General features: G+C 44.9%; 1 protein-coding gene across 8 annotated transcripts in view; it reads right to left on the bottom strand.

Annotated features, from left to right (window-relative positions):
• Positions 1-21,417, bottom strand: part of CASZ1 (castor zinc finger 1) — a 254,650-nt gene that overhangs the window by 6,208 nt on the left and 227,025 nt on the right. For 6 of the 8 annotated variants that reach the window (XM_084494867.1, XM_084494866.1, XM_084494869.1 and 3 more), the window contains 10 exons: positions 21,065-21,206; positions 20,259-20,322; positions 17,744-17,904; positions 14,317-14,439; positions 12,637-12,972; positions 10,900-11,098; positions 10,196-10,367; positions 7,121-7,269; positions 4,970-5,204; positions 3,286-3,579 (listed from right to left, as the gene is read on the bottom strand). In XM_084494867.1, the coding sequence (XP_084350993.1) occupies positions 3,286-3,579; positions 4,970-5,204; positions 7,121-7,269; positions 10,196-10,367; positions 10,900-11,098; positions 12,637-12,972; positions 14,317-14,439; positions 17,744-17,904; positions 20,259-20,322; positions 21,065-21,206 (1,875 nt within the window). The remainder of the gene's footprint in view (positions 1-3,285; positions 3,580-4,969; positions 5,205-7,120; positions 7,270-10,195; positions 10,368-10,899; positions 11,099-12,636; positions 12,973-14,316; positions 14,440-17,743; positions 17,905-20,258; positions 20,323-21,064; positions 21,207-21,417) is intronic. The other 2 variants (XM_084494872.1, XM_084494871.1) reach the window with 2 other exon arrangements.

Below are 21,417 nucleotides of genomic sequence, written 5' to 3'. Positions count from 1 at the left end.
GCACAGCTGCAACTGCTCCCACCCAGCAGCTTCGCAGGCTCTAAGGGAGCCTCAGCTCTGCGCCCATGGGTGGCTGGTGCCCGCTGCCCATCGCTTCCCTCAATTTTCAGCACATCCACCTTGCCTCTAACTGCCTTTCTCATTTAGCTTAGTCCCAGTACTAGCTGCTCCTTCTCTGTTTTGCAACTCTCACTTTCTCCTGCTTCTTAGTTTTCTCTAGTCCTGTTTTCCTCTTAAATCAGACTTTAATGCAGAGTTTACATTGGTCCAGACCAAGGACCGAGGTGTTTTACCGGAGTTCACTGGGGTTCAAGTGGTGAATGAGTGTAAGTAGTCTAAAAACTGGCACGTGTGTAATGTTTTCCCCTACCCAGGCTCTTCGTGAGCAGGACACCGTAATACACTGCAACTGCCAAGGACAGCAGGAAGTGAAGGAAGATCCCATGCGTGATTGAAAGTGCAAGGGGGGGGATTTATAGAAATAGGATGGACTTTGGCCAGGAGTCTGCAACATCCCTCACTGTAATGAGCCTACATATTACGATGAGTGCACTTAGAAAGACAGATGGACAGATGTTCAATGGGGCTAATTCTCATCATCACTAGCCAGTGGACTCTGAGAGAAAATACCAGTTCCACAGCTTTCCCTTGGGTCTCAAAAATCACATGATGCCCCTAGTAAATAAAGAGCCCTCATCTGTCTTCCAGTTTCATTCACAGGGCCAGCATAACTGGCTACTGCTCACGTCCCCTAGGATCAAGCCTGACATCAAGGACTCGACCTCATTATATCTGTTAACTTTTTTTTTTTTCTCTCCTCTCCCTGCTATTTCCAGAATCAAACCACAATCTCCAGTATCAACATGCAGCGCAGACAAGGTTGGAGGCAAGAAGAATTTCTCACCAGGTGCAAAATTGTAAGTGTAATTGGAAATTATAGCTTGCAACTGAAACGTACTTTTTTTTTTTTTTTTTTTTTTTTTTTTTTTCTTTCTTTCCCCTCCATCTTCATGCTTAAACTGCCAACCTCTTAAAAAGAGGCATGATTTGTGACATGCAGTGCCTGGGGCCTGAGAGTCCAGAGCAGCTTGCATCCTCATCTAGGAGACTGAAGAAACAGTCATTTGTTTGAATGTTGTAGAATTATTTTTTTTCTGGCTGATAAGCAGGTATTAAAAGTGATGGATGCTATTTTCGCCATATCTGGCCCTTCGGTTGACAACCCTTTAAACGAAGGTGGCGATCATCCAAGGAAGCCTCCAAAAGTTAAACTGACACTACTGATAGATGTAAGTCTACGGGCAGGGTAGCAGCAAGCTAATCTCGTACAGTGGGTTGTTCACGTGCCTGGGCTGTACAGATTGCGGGGTGAGCAAAGAGCAAAAGATTTTCCACCCCTCGGACTGCGAGTAGGGATGCCAGCTTGGGGCATCCGTGGTGAGACCATTTTAGTGATTTTTAAGGGGGTAGGAACTGCTTATTAAGGCTAATTTAGGCAGCCTACCAGTGGAAGAGTAACTTTCTATCACTATCGGGTTTATATTAGCAAACTTAGCTATAGAATCTGTGACCACTGTCTGCTCCCCCTTGCAAACATATTGTAAAACACACTTCTGCTTCCAGGCAGATCACTGCCTGCACTAATCACTGCTATCCAGATCAACTCCTTACTCCTTCATTTAAAAAAAATTGCAGCCAAACCACCAAGTCTTTCATCGTTAATATGGGTGGTAATCGTGTCTGCCTTCAGACAGCAATACAAGATAAGACATTTTAGAAAAAAAGATGGACTATCTGCAAAATAAGCAGAATTTAGATTTGACCCGTTTTAAACTCAGTGTATCTGCCCAGCTCTTACAACAGTTCAAACAGATGTATTTATAACTTTAGTTAAACCAATTTTGTTTTCTCATACAGCCAAAGTTTCAGAGCAAGTGTATGAAACAGAAAGAAGATAACCTACTACACTCATTAGCCACTAGACAGAATTCAGTCCCTAATGCCCAGCTGAAGATTACAAGCCTCAACAGATTTAATCCCAAGCAAACCTCAATGGTAAGAGCATGCCATAAGCTTGTCTTTAAAATTAATATTAATGTAAACATTCAGGAAACTATATGAAGATCTACAGGTAAAAAGAAAAGAAACTTAAAAATATATAATTAGAAGAAAGCACAGCACAAAGGTAAGATATTTCAGGTCACATGCAAATCAGTTAAAAAAAGGGCAAAAAAATGGTTTCTTGCGTATTTTGTTCCTTGGAACACACTGCTCTGGACAGGGCAAGGGTGCTTCTCCTGCCAAGTCGTGTGACAAAAACCTCTGAACTTCCAAGTAGAGCTGGTCTTCCAGCCATACTCCCAACCATTCGCCTTGGATTTGCGCATTACTACACATGCACACACTAAAGCCAGCAGGAAGAATGACTGGGACATTTATAGGCTGCCAGAATCCTCTTTAGTGTGAACTTTAAGCACAAATATGTTCTTAATTAACTAGAAAAGAGCTGGGAGTTGGGAAAAGAAGCCAAAGCTGAGACACACCCTAAAAACCATTCCCAGCTGGAATGAGAATCCCCAGCCTGAGACATCTCTGATCTTAGTCACACATGGGAAACATGGCAGCTTGAAACTAAAACTCTCGGTGTATTTTCTGCAGCTGTAAGAGCAGATGCAAATAACAGAGTGTGAGAAACAGCCTGAGATGTCTGATGATGTCATGGTAGTGACACTGACTGTACTTCCCTCTGTTACTTGCACTGGGGAAAGCAGCTCTGAATTTTATGGCTTTATATATGAATAGGAGGCAGTGAAGCTTAAAGGAGCTATAAAAATACTGGAACTGGGTACCTTGTCAGACATTCACCTGCAGAGATGTGTGCAGCAGACTGATAGGCCCTGAGCTGGGTGGCCTACAAGATCTAAGCTGGAAGTTCAAGCCCCATAAATGCTACATGAGCAAAAGTTTGCTTTGTGGCCACCCTGCTGTTATTAAGAGGCAAAAAGTGGATTTTAACTGTGGATTTTGTTAGATTTATCTCACGGTTTGGAATTGGTGGAAATCGCTCTGAATTTTTCACAATGATTTGCTGTGTTTTTGGCTGTGGTTACTGCATCAGCAGAGAACTGGAGCAGGCATGGAAGGGCCCTTGGATAAAGTTAAGTGAGGCACAGAGTGACACAGGCTTTTTTTACTGACCCAAAGGTGCCGAGAAAAACGTGGGCAGGGTGAGTGGGGAAAGGAGATGGGCAAAGGACACTAAGAGAGAAAGCAAAGAAGTGTTACCTGCTGCATCCTGAACTAAGGGAACGTCACTTTTTACTGGAGTTGGAGTGGCAATGATGGGCGAAAACCCAGTGGTGCTGGCGGCAGGCATGACAATGCCTCTGCTGGATCCAAGAGTGGCACTGAGCAGAGAGTATGAGAGACAAGATGGAGAAAAAAGATAGGGGAGGGTGGGAAGGGGAGACCTAAGCAGGGCTTGTGAGAAAGATGGAGGCAGAGGTGGTGGCTGAGGTTGTGGTACATTGTGGGTAGCATCATCGGCAGCAGCAGTAGCAGTAGAAGGAACCAGGCAGCCTGGAGAATGTGGAGAGAAAAAAAAAAAAAAAAGCAGAAAAAAAAAAGAAAAACAAAAACAAACAAAAACAAAACAAAACAAAAAACACAAAAGAACCAAAATGAGAACCCAGGAGCGGAAGCAATATGATGAAAATGGAAAATACATTCACAAATGTATGAAACAGAATTGTAACAGAGAAGAAATGGAAGGTGAGGAACTGACAGCATCAGGAAGAGGAGGGTTGTCTGTGCAGAAGGTAAGGTGGCTGTAGTGGCGTGGGGGAAGAGCCACAGGCTTTCAAGCAGAAATTCCTGCTTGTTTGGTCCTTGTTCATTTATTTGGTGCCAGCTTGTACCAACTAACAGCCGTGAGGGTTGTCTTACACCTTGGGCAGGTGGACTTGCTCACTACCATTTCCTAGGATGAGTGACTTGGGCTGGATGGTGTGCTGAGAAGGGAGAGAGAGCTAGGAAGTGCTGTCCCACCAGAACTCTTTGGAGGAGCTTTGATGCCATGGGGCACCCACTATCATGCCCCAGCAGTGTTTGTATGAAGGTAACATGTGGTTAGAGGTGCTATCTGATAACCTTCACCTGTCTGGGGTGGGAAGGCAGAGTAGGAAAACGTATTTGAAATTAAAGCAAACTCAGAGAGGCAGCTTATCTAGAATGTATCACCTAACGCTGGGAAGGAGAGCTAAGAGATCCCTGAATCAACACTAGATGATAACAGAATTCATAAAAGAAACCACGCTACTGAAGAGATAATTGTGTAACACGGGGCAGTGGGAGATGGCTACCCATTATCCTTGCAAGCAGGAAACAATGGCAGAAACTTACTGCAAAAAAGAGGAGAATGATGGAGGTCTCCTCTGTGCAACACTTGACAAAGTGGCACAAGAGGCATGAGGCAGGGAGCTCAGTGAGCTGCTTTTATATGTTGCTTTCTGAAGATGCGGTAGTCTTTTTTTCCCTCCTGCATATAATATTTGCTATTGTACAGCCTCTCTGTACCTCAACAGTATCAGAAAAAAATGCCCGACTTCAGATGCTGCACAAAGAAATATAAAAAGATAATGGGAAATGCCAGGGACAGAAGAGCCCTGCAACATTTTTTTTTTTTCCTTTTAAATCAGTTATTCAAAGAGATCCACTCCAAGACAGAGGATAAAAACCTCTCTTCAGGGGAGAAGAAAGATATGCTGTTAGTTCATGGACCCTTGAAGTGCACATTCTGACGGATCTCTTCTCAAAAAAGATGGAGGGAGCTACGTTAGTAAGAGGAACTATCGTAAAGCTGGTGCAATTTGTATTTTAAGGTGCAGTTGTCCTTTGGCCTCTCTTCATGAGTTTATCTCCCAAGAGAGCAGGCAACTGACGATCCATGTCACCCCCCCTTCTTCCTTACCTGCTGATGTACTCTCATTGCCCACTGGAGTGCTGGAGCAGCTGCGGTCCATATTGGAAGATTCAGAGGAGATCCCCCCTGGGCTACAGCCAGTGTAATCCATGTACTCATCTGTTTCAGTGTCCATCATGCTCGGGGGTCCCTGAAAGGAAGCTGGGGTTCCTGATGAGGCTGGGCTGGGTGCCATGCTGCCAACCTGGGGGAGATTTTCATTTCTTGGAGTGTGGCCAATAACCTGCAGCAAGAAAACAGGACGGGGACTTTCACACCAAAAGAACGATGCCAAGACCAAAACCATCTGTCTGCATGTTTATTTCCCTCTGCCACTGCTCATGAGGGATAACTGGAACATGCTCGTGAGTGGAACCCATGGCACTGTGGCTAGGAGCATGAATCTTCCTTCACTGGGAGCTCAGAGCATTAAACTTGGCACATGTATTCTGGTATGTGAATTGTGATGCGCTCAGAGGCTGGGAGTGTTAATCTTGGCACCAATATCCTGGTGTGTGGATTCTGATGCATTCAAAAGCAGGAGGTGTTAATCTTGGCATTGCTACCTTACTGTGTAGGTCCTGCTGCATTTAGAGACTGGGAATACGACTACTGACATGCCTGCCCTAGTGCCTGCATGCTGAGACACGGCGACAGGGGATCACAGACTGAAACCAGTGACCTGTGTGTCTGCTGCTGTACTCTGTTCACGTGCAGCTGCCGTGGCCTGGCATGGCGTGGTCTCCTCTGGATAGTTACACCTGGGTAGTTACACCTGGGTAGGTACCCAGAAGCAATGTATAGCCAAACATACCATTAAATGCCTACCAAGCACTCACGAATGGGAAAAAAATGGAGTTAGGACGGTTAAATGCAGACAGGCAGTGGCAGTGCAGCAATCTGTGAGCTTTGCTACGTGCCCCGATTTGTGGTTTCTTCTTCTTTTTGCTATTTGCTGGACTGCTCCACGGGCTAAGCACAGCCGTAGATTAAGATGTGCACTGTATGCTCTTGGGGTTGCTTTGGCCACAATTAGTGCTTTTCCACTGCTAATGTGACATGGGATTGCCAGTGAGGGAGGTGGAAGTCAAAACTAGCATTTTCTGCTCTGCGTGTACTAGGAGGTTTAGGGCTCTGTAGTGGAGGAAGATTTGTTTGTTAAATCTGAGTTTGATTCTTGTACCTGAGCACTTAATTTTAAGAACAAAAGCTGCCGTAACAGTAACACCAGTTCCTTGGCATGTGTGAACTCATTAATTCCAACAGCAGTAGACTGGAATGATTAACTTTTTGACAGTACTTGACAGCTAACAGGGACCTCTCAGTCCTGTGTTGTGGAATGGAAGAGGGTTCCCATCTTGCTTCTACAGGTAGCACCTTTTGCTTTTCACATACCAGATGTCCTTAGGGTTAGATTAGTCACAGGTGTTCAAATAAATGCAGCTCATTTCATCTCCTAAGTCAGTGCAATTAATGCAACCAAGGAGTAAGAAGAACAAACAGGAGGCTGCAGGACTGCTGCCATTCTGAACAGTAGGTCAGTGCTGCAGTTGAACCTCTTCAATTTATTCATGAAACAGAAAAACCTAATCTGGCAGTTGCTCTTGGTTGTGTTAGACAAAAGTGACTGCACTGCCCTGGTACTTCCTGAGAGAGGACAAGGAGAGCCCCAGTGTAAGGCCAGATCAGTAAAGGAAGAGAAATCTTGAAACTGGTGTTTCTAGATGGAAGCAGCAAATAATTGTTTATGTGCAACAGGAAATGTTTGCTTTAACCAGCATGTTCAATTCTTCCACATCCTAAGCACTTTAATTTTAATAAGCCAATTGGTGTATACTGAGAGCGTGGGGAGGGAGTGCATGCAAGTTATAAATATGAATATTTTAGTGTTATCCTTCTCAAATGTTTTTCTCAACAACTCACGAGGAAAGGCTGTTAAGACTAAGTAATGCTTTGATGTTGTCTCTCCTCATATGACAGGAGTCAAATCAGCTGAAACTAGCTTAGGTGAACGCACACATCCCAGGTGCATCCCCCAGTGCAGACATGTGTCCTTAGGAGCTTGGTCTGAGCATCTTGGCATCAATGCAGTTCTGCAGCCAGCAGCCAAAGGGACTATCACTACATACAGAGCTACAACATAAATAACCAGCCAGTCACCTGAGTAGGAACACGATCAAAATTCTTCCCCAGCATCCGTCTCATGTGCTTTCTGGCATGGGATGTCATTTGGTGCTTGAGCAGGAAGGAGAACTGGCAGCCCTCTCGAATACAGTGGAAGTGGCTGTTCACCTGGTTGTATTTGCAACCTGCAGACACAAAGCCAAGGTATGTAGTACAGGAAAGGTACCGAGAGAGAGCAAGACTGTAGGGAAGATGGTCTGGAGACAGGACAAAGCTGCTGCTCTATGGATTTTTGGTAGACTGGAGATTATCAATGGTCATGGGTTCTTCAGGAACAGTCCTGAATGATAGAAACCACATTTTTTTGCCTGCTGAGCAACTGCAAGAGAGGATTATAGGGTACAGAGATTTAAAAAGTGGACCAGAACTGCAGACTGGCCTCATCCCTCCTTATGTAAAGAGGAAGAGAGTTGCCATTATGTCTAGCAGTGCCTATTGCTCCCCAGTCTGAGCTAGTGCCTTTTGCTTTTCAGTGGGAACAAAACCAAGACTTTTAACTGTATCACAGGATTTACAATTGAAAATACATGCTCACAATTAGATTTGAAATGAAAAGTTCTTTTTTTTTCCCTTTAACTGTGCTCTCAGAACAGAAGAGCAGTCTCTTAAAAGCCCCAGCTCTGGACAGTGTATGCTCTCTGGTCAGATGGAAAGAGCCAGAAAGTGTTTATTGCCACTCCACGTTTGTAGTGCAGGAGGGGCAGCTACTAAACAACAATTTCTATACTTTCTGGTGTACAGCACTTCACACATTCTGCTCCTGGCACGCACTGCCATGCATGCTGGGAGTTTGCGTACCTTGTTAAGGTGCTGCATTCAATAGCTGATAAATAATGGCTTGTTGCAGCTAAAGCAATATCAGCAGTCAGGTTCTGTCTGTTCTCCGTCAGCCCCTGTACATCATCTTATAGACGTTCAGGTACAGGGCTACAGACAGCCCCAGTTTTATTCATCTCTCTACACCCATCTGCCTTTACTTACATACATACATATTTGTCTCTCTCCCTCCCTCTCCACCTATGCTTACAGGCACAAAAACGTATCTATAAAAGTCTATCTGTTGATGCAGTGTGTGTTAATAAACTTACACAGCCCCTAAAGCAGGCTGGTGCTTCTGCACCTGCTATATGCATATTTAACCTAAAAGAGAGAGCTGCACAGAGAAGCAGACGTGCATTTACACGTTGGTATAACCATCGACACCCACACAAACACATCCAGCTACCCCATCCTGTCGTGCTGCCTGTCTCTACATAGGCAAATGCAGAGTGTTGGTTAAAACGTACGTTTAATGCGTGGCAAGCCCAAGCTATAGGCGTATGTACATCCCGCTGGATGCAAGTACCCCTTCACTCCCAAAATAAACACTGCTGACACATGCACAGCCTGCAGACAGCTTGCTGCCAAACAGCTCCTGAATCACCCAGCCCATCTTTAGCTCACAGATAGCATTTTATGTACAAGCCAAGTTGCTGTTTGTTTAGGTATTCCACTCCCCCACAGCCCCACCTCGTTTGCCCTCCCCATCACGTCGCTGTTCTTCGGGATGAAGAACAAACAGTGCTGGCGGGATTGAAATGGTATCAGCAAAGGGCAGGTGAAGACTCGCCCGTTGCCAGGGCAGCCGTGTAGGCTGGGTGTCATATATCATTGTCCTGCTTTGTCTAGCCCCTGCTATCACCTGAAACACCTAAAGTTGAGTAAATAACAGCAACTGCTGAATCTACTGACATGTGTAAATGAGCCCTAGGTGAGTACTGGCACTGGAGTGTTGACACTTATTACCCTGGTTACCACAAACAAGTTGCCATTTGAGTATACATTTTTTTTTTATGCATGCAAAGCTGAAAAGTTTGGCCCTAGTTATGGTGGCTGCAATGCCCAAGAAAGAACAGCATCGGGCAGGAGGCATGGTATGGCCAGGAAGGACGGAAGTGTTATTCTGAACTCTCTTTTGTTTCAACCTTAAGCCAGGACCGATAGGGAAGGCTGGGTCTGTGACAACAGCAAGGCACACGACAAATACGTGACTCCCAGTTAGTGAACACCAGTAGGTCAGGATGGATCTCAGATGGAGCTCTCCCTAGGGACTTGCCCTGGCGCACAGCAATGGGCTTCAGCTCGAGGATACCTCCCTGGGAACCCATTCTGCTCTCTGCTGTTGCTCATGTTTTACCAGCTCTACACTAGAGGCCCGAAGATTTAATAACTGCTGCAATGCTGCTAATGGTTTTGGCAAGTGGGCATGCCACGGGCTGAGGCTGTGCACACTGCAGGTGTTTCCTTCGGCCATGCGCTGGTGGAGGGCTGGGCTCGAGGCACAGAGCCGGCTCCCTGCTGCTCACAAGTGGCTGTGGAGAACAGGTTCAGAAGAGGAAGGAGCAGGTTACTGAATGCCCTTCTCCATACTTCTGTCTCATGCTATTTACCCTTTGGCTTTCAGTATGCAGCCCTGGCAACAGCTACAAAAAAAAACCAACAAAAAAGTCATCTGAAGCTGCCTGGAGTCAGGTGAAGCAGCAACTGGAGGTCAGTGCAGAAGGACCTTTGAACAAGAGCTTCATCAGAACAGACATTTCCCATATGCTTTTTTTTTTTTTTTTGCTCCTAAGAGCACCCTTCAACTCTGCCCAAGACAGGCATTAGGCCCAAAGACGGTAAAGTGCCAAAAAATGGAAAAAAAAAGAAAAAAGAAAAATAAGATTGCCTTAACAGATCATGACCAGCAGGGAACCTGTATCTCCAGATAAGTGTACATATAGGTATATGCATCTATCTATCTATCTATCTATATTTTAATCCTCTATACTACAGCTTCTAGTCATTTAAGATCTTTGGTCTATTTGAGAAAAAAGGAACCCTCATGCTTCAACTCAGGCAGATCAGGAGCAGATTTCCGTTTGATTCTGTTTCTTGTTTGTTTAGTGATTTAATAACCAAATACATCTCTAGCATAGCTCACATGCTCTAACTCGTGGTATTCTTAGCCTGGATGTAGAAAAGACTACATGGGAAGGGTGAGGGGGCGTGGGGGGAGAGGAGAAGACTCACCCAGTCTGCCACACTCTTCTCGCTTGGTAAAATACTTGAAGCCATTGGCTGCCCTTCTTTCTGCCTTCTCATGTTTTTTCACATGCCAGGGCAGCTTGGTGGTGATGTTAGTCACAAAGTAGCAGCCAGGACGAAGACAGTGGTAATGCCCTCGCATCCTGAATTCACAGTGCTAGAGAGGAGAGCAAAAAGGCGGGTTGCTTTAAGCAGATCTAGAACAAATGCACTCTCATTTGCCTGCTACTAATGCTGTCCCTGCAAGAGAGGCCCGAACTGATACTCGGCATCATATCTACTTCATCTTCCATAAGCCACAACGCAAACTTGTTCCCTGTCATGTATTCTGCATGGCACCATTCTACACATGAATGACCCCAACACACAGCTAGGATTCCATCACTTCCCCCTAATTGGTGGCTTTTCAAAGTAGTCATCACCAATTTTTATTCTACTTCATCTTGAGTCTCTTAGATCATTCAAGTTTCCTCATCTCATCATTTCAATTCAACACAAAAGCAGTGGGATTCTCTGTTTGATGGAAACCAAACATTTTGCTAGACCAATTGAGGCCCTTCCATGGATCTGTCATTAGACCAGGACTGAACCTCTTGGCCTCAGTTCCTATTGTGTTGTCTACTTATTCTTGCCCATGCTTCTCCCGTGCATGTCCTCAGGCCAGGACACTGCTTTTGAATTCCTCTTACCTGGTTTGGACAGAGACACTGCAGCGAATAGTAAGCAAACTGGTCTCGCACATTCACCAAATTATTGTTGGGGTTGATGTGGTCCAGGCAGTGGGATTCTGCTTTGCCAGAGGTTTTGCACACATACTTGCAGTTCCCAAAGAGACAGTGGAAGTGGAATTTGTTGGCATACTTGCAGTCCGTTGCCAGGCAGGGATCACTGGAATACATCCAAAACCCAATCATCACCTTCACTCATTTCACACATTTGTTTCTTTGCCAACATTTAATTCAAGGGGAGCCCAGCTGAAGCCTCTGTTCCAAACATGGCCTACAGATTTCCCATAGCCACCTTCCTCTTTAGTAAAATTGATGCTGGCGACCCTACTGCAATGCTAGCAAGCTACTGCACTTTCTTGATTAAGATTGTTAAAATAACAGCAGTGCATGGTGGGATCTGTAGTCTTTCAGGGCCACACTTCTAATCTAAAGCTCTCTCTCGAGGTCTGGCTAGGTACTGGTATTCCCTTTCTGCCTGTACTTGTCTTAGTGGTGATTTGGATTGTTTCTATTGTCTCCGTTTTGTGTAACTGAAATGAAACTCCTGGGTATGCGCACTGGAAGATGCCAGGGCTTCCCCTAATTAGACAAGACCTGCAATGGTCTATTTAATCAGCTAAACAGTTTTGGTACCTTACCCCCTCTGCCCAGCCTATGGATTTCAGGTTGCACACACAGATCAGAGGTAACTGACCCTTGATCTCTTGGATCCCGAGCACTGTACCCACTGCTAGCTACTCAGAGGTGTGAAGTGGAGTTAATGCACATCTTTGAAAGCAGGCAAATGACTGTTCATGTATAGCCCAGAGTGATACTCTACCAACCTGAACAGCTAAGCTGTAATGCCTAACCTGATCGTGCCCTCCTGTAACCAACCTAGCTTCTGCCTCTTGATATACCAGAACAATCATCACAGCACCACTGTGAAACTTCTTGAATGGTTTAAAAAAAAAAAAAAAAAACAATCAAAAAAACACAATTCAGAAATGTATGTTACCTTGTATGTAAACTAACACTACAAACCCAGATGCACAGAATGTCAGGAGACTGACTACACTTGTGGAGGAGTTCAGCCAGAACTCAAAACTGACAAAGCTGAAGTGAGAGAGGGTGCTCCCTGTTCCTAAAGCTGCCGAGGGCTCCACTCCTGCTTAAGGCAGAGTCCAAGCACTTGTGTCTCCTCTACTACCTGACCCCCCGGCTTCTTCAATGAAAAAAATGATGCTGTAACACTCAGTGTTACAGGTGACATTTGTATGAAAAGGCCACAGATCTTATTTGGGGACAAATCCCAAAGAAATCCGACATTTTTTTCATCAATCATTTGTAAATATCTACTGTTAGTTACCTTAAAACTTTAAAGATGCTACGCTCCCTCTGTAGCCTTCAGTGTCAAAAATACTGCAAAGAGCTGTTTGCCTCCCATGAGGTATAAAAAAGGCTTCAGTGAGCCTTTTTATGTCAATAAGTTTATTTCTGCTCTACACTTGTATCTAAAAGTGCTCCCAGTTGTACTGAAAAATCCATTTTTTTCCCTAGCATAGCTGAGGGTATTTTCTAGAGTATACAGAAGTAACTTTCCTGGAAGATAAAGCCCAGAGAGCCTTCTTGGCAGAAGGCCTCTCAGTGGGTGAAGGTAAAGGGGATTGTGAGGTTGGAGAGGAACCAAGGAGGCAAGCAGTGTCTACAAGAACTTACTTCTCCTGGAACTGGAGAAATCCGGGTTTGACCTGAGGCTTGGCGTTCTCCAGGGAAGTCGTTGCCAAGGGTGAAGCTGCCAGGTTAGGCACTGATGCTGGGATCTGAGGCATCTGGGGTATGGTCGAAGCCAGCTGCTTCCAAGCTAGCAGCGTGGGGGCAGAGGGCACAGTCGCCGGGCTTGGGGTGGGCACGTCGAGGGCAGGAGCGCTCGCCATGGTGGCAGACGAAGCAGATGGTGATGAAGGGGCCAGTGAAGCCTTACTCTCAGTAGTAGTTGAGAAGGGAGACTCGGAGTTACTTTTCACAGCTCCGCCCTCGGTTCGGAAGTGAAAACTGCAAAAAGATGGAGTAATTTATATACAGCTTCTTGGCCAATGCATGTCATATGATTAAACATCAACAAGAACGTGGCAGTAGTCTGCAAACAAACTAGCTGAGATGAAAGCCTAAAAGGGACTCTGCCCACTTTGTGGAAAGCTTTAGGGTCCTCCTAGAAAATCTGTGAGGAAAAGGGAATTTATTAAGCAGGGTGGAGACAGAAAGGTTCGATAACGTGTTAAAATCAGAGCGGTGCAAGCATGGCTGCAGACAGCAAGGTCAATATGACTCGAGGGCAGCTTCCCATGGCTGTTGTGAGAAGCCAGTCATTTGTAGCAGTGAACCACAGGCCTCCAGCCCCAGAGACGAGCTGTGCTAACAGATCTTTCTGTCTTAAACTTCACAACAGCACCTTCCCTTTAAACCCCTTCACACTCAGCCATGTGGCCAGCTGCTGAAGGCCATTCTCATTCTCTACTTGGGCAAATCTTCCACTGCCTTTAAAAGGAACTTGGCATGGGTTTAAACTGCAGATTGCTCCACAGAAATTAGCAACAACTTCCAGTATCCCGCCCTTCCTTTGCTACTCCCTTCACTGTGACAGTGGGAGCATGGCTTAACTTCATTCTTCACCCAAGAGTCACCTGGAATTCCGAGCGTGCTGTACAGCTGCTGTAATATAGGCCATAGTATCTATTTCTGGCTACCAAACCCTGGGCTGTCCACTGCTGCTTTCCAAAATGATATGAAATGACAAGGGTTTACAACATAGAACGTTGCAAGGTGAGGAAGCTGGTCTTGGGCTGGACAGTTTGCTTGAAGATCCTCATCCGTATGATACGAGCATCTTAAACAAAGCCATATAAACTAAGGGCTAGGGAAGCTTGTTAAAAAACATTTGTTGTGACAAGACAAAGAAAAATAAAATGCTTTCCACACTGCAGTGACGGGAAGCTGCTCTACAAAGAGTCTGCATCCAGTGACAATGGTTGGGGTTACAGGTCCCCCTCCCTCTCTTATTCTCTTATTTCTTTGTACAGTGTATTTGTATGCTGGGGGAAATATTTGTCTCCTTGACCACACTGTCTGTCAGGTAGGCTAAGGAAAAACAAATGCCCACTTCTCAACCTTGCCAGCGCTGCGTGAGACACCTGTCACAAACTGAGCACATTTATTGTGAAACAGAATTAAAGAGGACATCGTGTTCTGCAAACATGTCAGCTGAGCACATTTACACAGGAAAGGGGTGGGTGCCCGGAGGCTGCCCTCAGGACTGCCCACATTCCTGGTCCTGACCCTCCTCCTGCACTGAGTGCGGTGTGGAGTCTCCTCCAGGTTTCCCAAGGCTCTCCTACTCACTTGGCATGCTTGATGGCTCCATCCAGGGTGCTGAAGAGGGCACCGCATTCCTCCACGACACAGTGGAAATGCACCTTATGCAGAAAGTCACACTGCGCGTCGCAGAAGTCCTTGGTACCAAACCTGGCCAAAGCAGACAAGCAGGCATCTTACAGAAGGCCCCAGAAGGCAAGCAGTAGCGGAACAGACATTTCTTTTTGTTTTTCAGCTCTACTACCATCCTGTTTTCTCACGTCCCTGCTGGGATCGCTGCTTGATTATGGCCAGTCACATAGATCTGAACATGCAGAACGAGAACCTAATTTCTCTGCAACTGGACTTGTCAGTGATTGAACTCCCATTCGCTTTTAGTGGGAGCAAAATACAGAACTACTCTGAAACAGAAGATGAAAATCTTTAATGTTATTGAGTGTCCGTACACAAAAGTCAGAGCTCTGAGGAACGAACAAAGGTTAGTAAATCTGCTTGAATTTACTGGGAGTACCACAGGGAAGGAACAACCGTGGTTAATGGGAATCTAGAGCCAGAATCCCCCTCCGCCCCCTAACACACACTTAAAATAACAGGCTAGCACATGGATGGGGGAGACAAAGCATCACCTATATAGCAATTACAGCCTAATATGCATAAATAGAGAATAGCACGGTCCCTGAAGTACACGAGAAACAATGCTGCAATGCAAAAAGCAGAGCAAAAGGCATCATCTAAGGTACATCTCTTGCCAGAGGAAATGGTCAAGAGAACAAAAGCAAGTAAGCACTGCTCATCCCCTGCTGAGAGTCTCCATCCTTAGTAGCAAATGTACACACGATTTCAAGAAACTCCAGAATCACAGGGAATCGAGAAATCAAGTAAAAAGCATTGGCAGGAAGGATTTGAAACTTAACAGGGGAATCTTGCATAATTAAGGTACAACAGTCTACAATTGCTCTGATGAGCAGGAAAGCAAGAAACAAACAGCAGCCTGCATGGTCCCGAGGGGACTTCCTAACGATTTGAAGGTAAAGGAAAAAGAAAAAAAATAATCTTGAACTGGAGAATGAAAGGGCCAGTGGGTGTAGAGAACATGCAGTCAGTTAAGGCTTTCAGGGAGAAGATGAAGGAAAGAAAAGGTGTGATAAGAGAAGAGATAAGAAACCAAGTTAGTGCAAGCTAAAGGGGTTGTTTTATCAGGAACCGGAGATTTTGTACTTCGAAATCCTGACAAAAATGGGAGGGAGGTGATGAGTCAAAAATGGCTGCCTTATAACATTTTCTTTGGACAGGGACACTAAAGACAAGACAGATAATTAGGGATGAAAAGAAGACCTTCTAGAAGAACAGATAAAGAGACTGGTTGGAAAATATAAATATGCACAAGTCAGCCAGTCTGGATGATGCATGTCCTGAAGTGCAATGGAAATTAACTCACAAACTGATTGCATTACTATTTGTTATTTTTTAAGCCATAGAGAAGAGGGAGATACTAGGGAACTGGGAAAAAAAAAATAAAAAATCTAGGTACCAATTCTTTGAAAAAAAAAAAAAAGACAAGTGATCTTTGGCAATTATCATACCTCTAGTCTTAACTTCTCCTTCCAGTAAAGTAATGGAACAAATATTAAGAGGGAGGAGAAAATCATTAAACATCTAGAGGATAAAGGAACCATGAGCAATAAACAGCATCAGGATTATAAAGAATAAATCTTGCCAGACAAATTTAATTGCTTTTTTTGATAGAATTACAAAATTAGTGGATGAAGGGATGCAATATATTTGGATTTTAGTAAAGCGTTTTGATACAGACTTGCATATGCTTAGAATTAATTCAAATTGGCTTGGATGTGAATGCTACCACATGGATTGAAAACTGGCTGAAGGACCGTAAACAAAGGCTAATGACAAACAGCGACGTATCGAGCTGGGAGGAGGTATCTCGTGAATGCTGCAAGGATGACTTTGGCTAGGTCTGAGCTTATTTAACATCTTCATTAGTAATCTAGGAGAAGGAGTAAACAGCGTGCTAATGAAATTCACAGAAGATACTAAACTGGGAGGAGTTGGCAACACCAAGGCAAGATGAGGGAAATAACACAGAGAGAGGCCTTGCAAGACATGGGGAAGGTTCAGCATGGGAGAGTCATATTTGGAAAAATACAGCTAATACATCGGGGGGTATTTTTATACATAGAGGACTCATGAGAGCAACATTACAAGCAATCCTGTGTAACAGTGGATGGTAAACACAATACATATACATAATGCAAAGATGGGAGTGCAATTGTGAGCTGCGTATATGGGGCAGAAAGCTTCTGGTGTGGGGATGCAGGAATAGCAACCCAGTTCTGCAAACAGCAGCAACATGATCAGCAGGCTGAAGGGACTAATTTACCAAGTCAGAGAAAAGGAAGTAAATAAAGTTGGTTAAATGATATGCTAAAAATCTGTGACTAGGAGGTGAAGGACGTGAACTCCACTTGTGGAGAAGAATTCTGCTGTGGTTCAAGGGTATGTAACTAGGAGAGCTGCAACAAAATTATGAAAAGGGAAATTCAGGCAGCATACTATGAAAAAAGATCCTGACAGTGAAATGTATTATGAGGTAGAATAATGCTCCCAGAGACAAGGGAACAGCCACCCTGCTTGGCATAATTAAAACTAGGCTGGACAAAATGTTTGCAAATGGACTGCAGGGAAGGATCTCACACTAGCCAGGGGCAGAGGGACTAGAAGACCTTCTGGTCTTTTCCATCAAAGTCTGTGATTTACAAAGTGTCCACAGGCATTTGTAGGCAAAGATCTGTGTCAGAGCACTAACCCATATGTGTCTGCCGGGGTGTATCTGTGTATGCTCAAAGCATGTGTCTGTCTGGGCATGTATGTGCATGTGTCTGCGTGTGGGTGAGTTTTGTATCTGTTCCATTTTCCTTTCAAGCCTCCTCGTCTACAACAAAAACAGCAGAAACCATGCAGTTCCCATTCCCCCTTGGACTCCTTGTTTTGTTTCAGTGCACCACTTCTATGATCAGAGGAAATTCCACAACATTTTAAGGCTTCTGTGATCTGTGTTTAACAACTAAACCTGGCCTAACAGTGGTTCGGTGCTGAGAGTGAGCTACACTTGGTCCCCAGGACCTGCAGACTGGGACATGTAGAGGAGCCTGAGGTATGCCAAGGCAAACAGTGTGATGTGTAGAGCCCTGCTCCTAGCTGGCCCTCGTGCTCCCATTGCAAAACAACTCTACATGGACAGTCATTTCTTACAGGACACCTCCTGCAGCCAGCCAGGACTGAGGACTAACTGCACTCCAGAAGGTGATCAGCATGTGACAGAACCAGACCTTTAAATTTGACAGAACTCATCATTCAAACAGGAACCAGTGAGCCAGACACTATGCAAAGAAAACCGTTTCCCTTTCCTCTCCTCCCAGCTCCATGCCCTCCTTACCGGCGCAGGTACATCTTCCATGGCTCAGAGAGCTTCTCCTGGACAAGTGCCTTCACTGCCTTGCCCAAGTACTGTGTTGGCTCCCCAGCCCCAGCCTGGCTGCCATCACCTTCTGCCTTAATGTTCAGCAGGTTGCCAAGGCTGGCACTGGTCTTGGACATCTGGAACAAGAACACAGACACTGCATCAAGCCCAGCAAGCAGCTGCGGACACTGCTAGTCTGGATGCCCTCAGGACCATCCTGTGGAAAGCTGTTTCTTCAAAGAGAGAAGAGAAGTCGTCTGCACGGGCTGCCTCAACTGCAGCAGCAAGGCTGAGTAACACCTCACGCTGTGGCATCCTCCACCCAGCTGTCACAAAGCCCATCTAGTGGTTGTGTCTCTTGTGGGAAGTAGTGAGGCATCCATTCAGTACACTGGGAAACTGAGGCGAGGGGAGACGTGCACACTAAAGTCCTTGGAAATTCAAACTAACTTCACTGAAGGACTTATTTCACTTTCTATGTTAAATGGATATATTGTCCACAAAGCAGGACGTGGACTCATAATTTGCCTCGTCTGAAAGGCTTCAAATAGATTCCACACCAAGAAGGTCTGGTCCAGGTGCAGGATGTGCAGAACAGAAAAAGGAAGTTACTCAGTCTCTCTAGTGCTTAGAGAGAAAAAAATCGTTCATAATAAATGCACAGTTCCCCAGGCCTGTTCCTGCTTTGCTGCTCTCTCTAACAATGGTTACTTTCCTCCAGTAACAACAGCGAAATGCACAGTATGCATTAAAGCAGGATCAGGCCCAATACTTGCACTGAAACTCCACCCCCTTGAGGATCTCAAAGCCCTTTATACAGATCAGTTAATTAAGCCTGACAGCCCCCCTAAATAAACTGCAGTACGCTACAGGAACCCTGGCTGTTTGAGCCTCTCTTAATGCCCCCTGAAGGTAAAGCCCCTGCTGCTATGTGGAGACTGCAGTTCTTTATGGCTGGAGCCAGAAATTCAGCTCATGTTTTTTCTGTAAAGTTTTTTTAACATTATTTTTATTTATTTATTTATTTATTTATTTATTTTATTCCTAGGCAAATAATAAAGGTTTTCTCTACCAACAGAAATTCTGTGCAGCAAGAAGAAGCAAGCACGGTGTGTTCCTGAGCACACACAGCTTGGGTCTGCAACCCTTAGTCCTGGAACGGGCTCCTTCAAATCAGTGGGCTCTATTCTTTGCTGCTTTATGTCATTCTTTAATCCCCTTCCTACTGTACAGAAGGAAGAAACCTGAAGAAGTGTGTTTTATACCTGCGCTGCACTTATTTTGCATAATGCCAAGAACCTTTATGCTGTGGTGCATGCCTTTATGCTGTACCTTTATGCAGGGCTGCACACAAGCAAACGTTTATTCCTAAACATATGCTTCAACTGGAGATTTTCAAGCGAAGCATCTATTGAAAAAGAATTTTCCTGAGCTGGGGCCTTCAGAAGGACTTGGGATCTCCAATAGCAGACTTACTAAATAGATTTACTCACTAGAGAAAGAACTGCGTATTTGGAGTCACTAGAGGGATAACGTGCAGGAACGAGTAAGAAATTAAGCTTAAAAGGGAACACCAGAAATCCAGTGTAACAGAGAACCAGTGCAGAGGGAAAGTGGTAGAAGGCTAAAACTAGACATGAAACAATGTGTGAAGAGTGATGGAGTAACAGAGAAAGGAGTCGAGAGACTACCCGACAAAGTCACTTTGCCCTCTCTTGAGGATTATATGGCCTTGATGCATGTAACGCCCAGAGCCAAGGGGATGGCAATAGTTCTGCCTGTAAAACCTATCACAGTGGAATATTAAAGCATGGCTCAAAGGCGGCCCTGATCTCTAATGCAGTTGTATACAACAGGAAAATTAATCTTGGTACAGTAGAATTTATCATGTGAAAGGGAAATATATATTTGAGATGATGTATAATTTAAGGAAAAAGTAAAGAAAAAGAAACTCTGCATTATTTAAAATAAATATTCTATAACATGGTAAAGTGGGCTCTGTTGGACACCATTACTCACACTAGAAAGGCAGAAATTGATGATTTCAGCTCAAAACTTCTGATTTTTTTCTTATTCTCTTTCATAAAAACAAATGATTCTCCTCCCCCTCCCCCAATGAAAGAAAACATTCGAAGTAAATAAAAAAAATGAGTAACTATAAAAAGAGAGCGAGAGAAGTTGCCAGGTTCTGGAAATAAAAATGGGGAAAAAAAAATCTTTCGGAGCCCTCCTCCGTCTAGAAAGGATGAAAAAAAAGGTGTCAGAGGCTGCAATATATTTCTTCAGCCAGTTCATTAAATTAATTCGTAAGCAGTGGCTCTGAAATTATACCCGATGAAAAATGGTCTCAAAATTTAAATGGTACAAACTCATCTTATTAGAGGCAAAACATTAAAAAACAAACGCATCTCTTCCCCCCTCCCTCCCCGCCATCGCAGCTTTAATTTCTCTTGGTGGGGGGAATGAAAGGCGTTTGATGGATGGCTCTTACCTTATTCATAAGCGAGGATAAAAGAGATGAATTTGCCGAGACTGTGTGGCCATTTGATTCATTACTGGAACACACAAACCAACAGGGTTTAGTTAAGATGTGCACAGGGACTGTGAGCACTGAGATTAATCCTTCTCCCTTCAAGCTGCCTCACTCCTCACCTGCTGCATCCGGAGGAAGAGAATGATGCCCACCCTCCCTTGGGCAGGCCAAACTCTTACTGGTGATAGCCAAGACAGAAAGGAAGAGGGCTGCAAGTTTGCTGAATTCAGTTCTTTCAGCTATTAAACAACCCAGACCTCTTCCCCAGTGCCCACACCATCACACTGCTTTATCAGCTGACTCACAACCCACCCCATATTTTTTCTCCTTCTACCTATTTGAACTTTCAAAACCACACTGCAAAACCAGGGGAGCAGGCGAGGCTACGAGCCTTATGGCCACAGCTAAGCACACTGAAAGGCAACCTTAGTGTTTGACAGGCATCAGTGATAGTTCTAGCTGACTGTAAGTGCGGGGGTCCTTAACTGAGGCTGCTTTATATAAAGTATGGGAAGGAATGTGTACAAGGGTCGATGTGGAGCAGGCTCAGGTATCCCCAATATCAGTTCTGCTGCAGTTTTTGCAGAGAGAACAATCCCCAAGCACTCCTGTTCTTAGGAAAGCTTTTGGACAAGTGAGACACAGGCTTTGAGATAGCACCTTCAGCTGTTCATCACCTCAGCTACGGGTTAGCACGTGCCAGACCCAGGCCAGCTGTCGGTGCTGGCCAGGCCTGAATGCCCCTGCCTGCACTCATCTCTCACCCATGGTCCTTGATGCTCAGGTCCAGGCTGTGCTCCTGCAGGGACTCCTGCCCGGTGCCAGAGGACGATCCCATGGCCTCCACCGGCTCCTGCTTCACCTGCACTGGATTGAACCGTCCGGGAGCTGCCGCCTGTCCATTCCCTGCTCGAGAAAGGCACCGAAATTAGGTTGTAAAAATTAAAACGAAAAAGGTAGCTCAAGGATGGGGTTGCAGTGGCAAACACACAAGTTAGATCGCTATCGCAACTGCGTAAATGGAAAAAGCACAGAAAAATTGTGGGGGGAGGGAAGGGCCAGGATTGCTGGTCAGCGTTTATTGCCAAGATGACATGATGGGTTCTGACGTCCACTC

Source organism: Aythya ferina, assembly GCF_964211825.1.
Source record: "Aythya ferina genome assembly, chromosome: 21".
Lineage (NCBI taxonomy): Eukaryota > Metazoa > Chordata > Aves > Anseriformes > Anatidae > Aythya > Aythya ferina.
The sequence above is the reverse complement of the archived record's forward strand: the minus strand, read 5'-3'. Positions and strand labels throughout refer to the sequence as shown.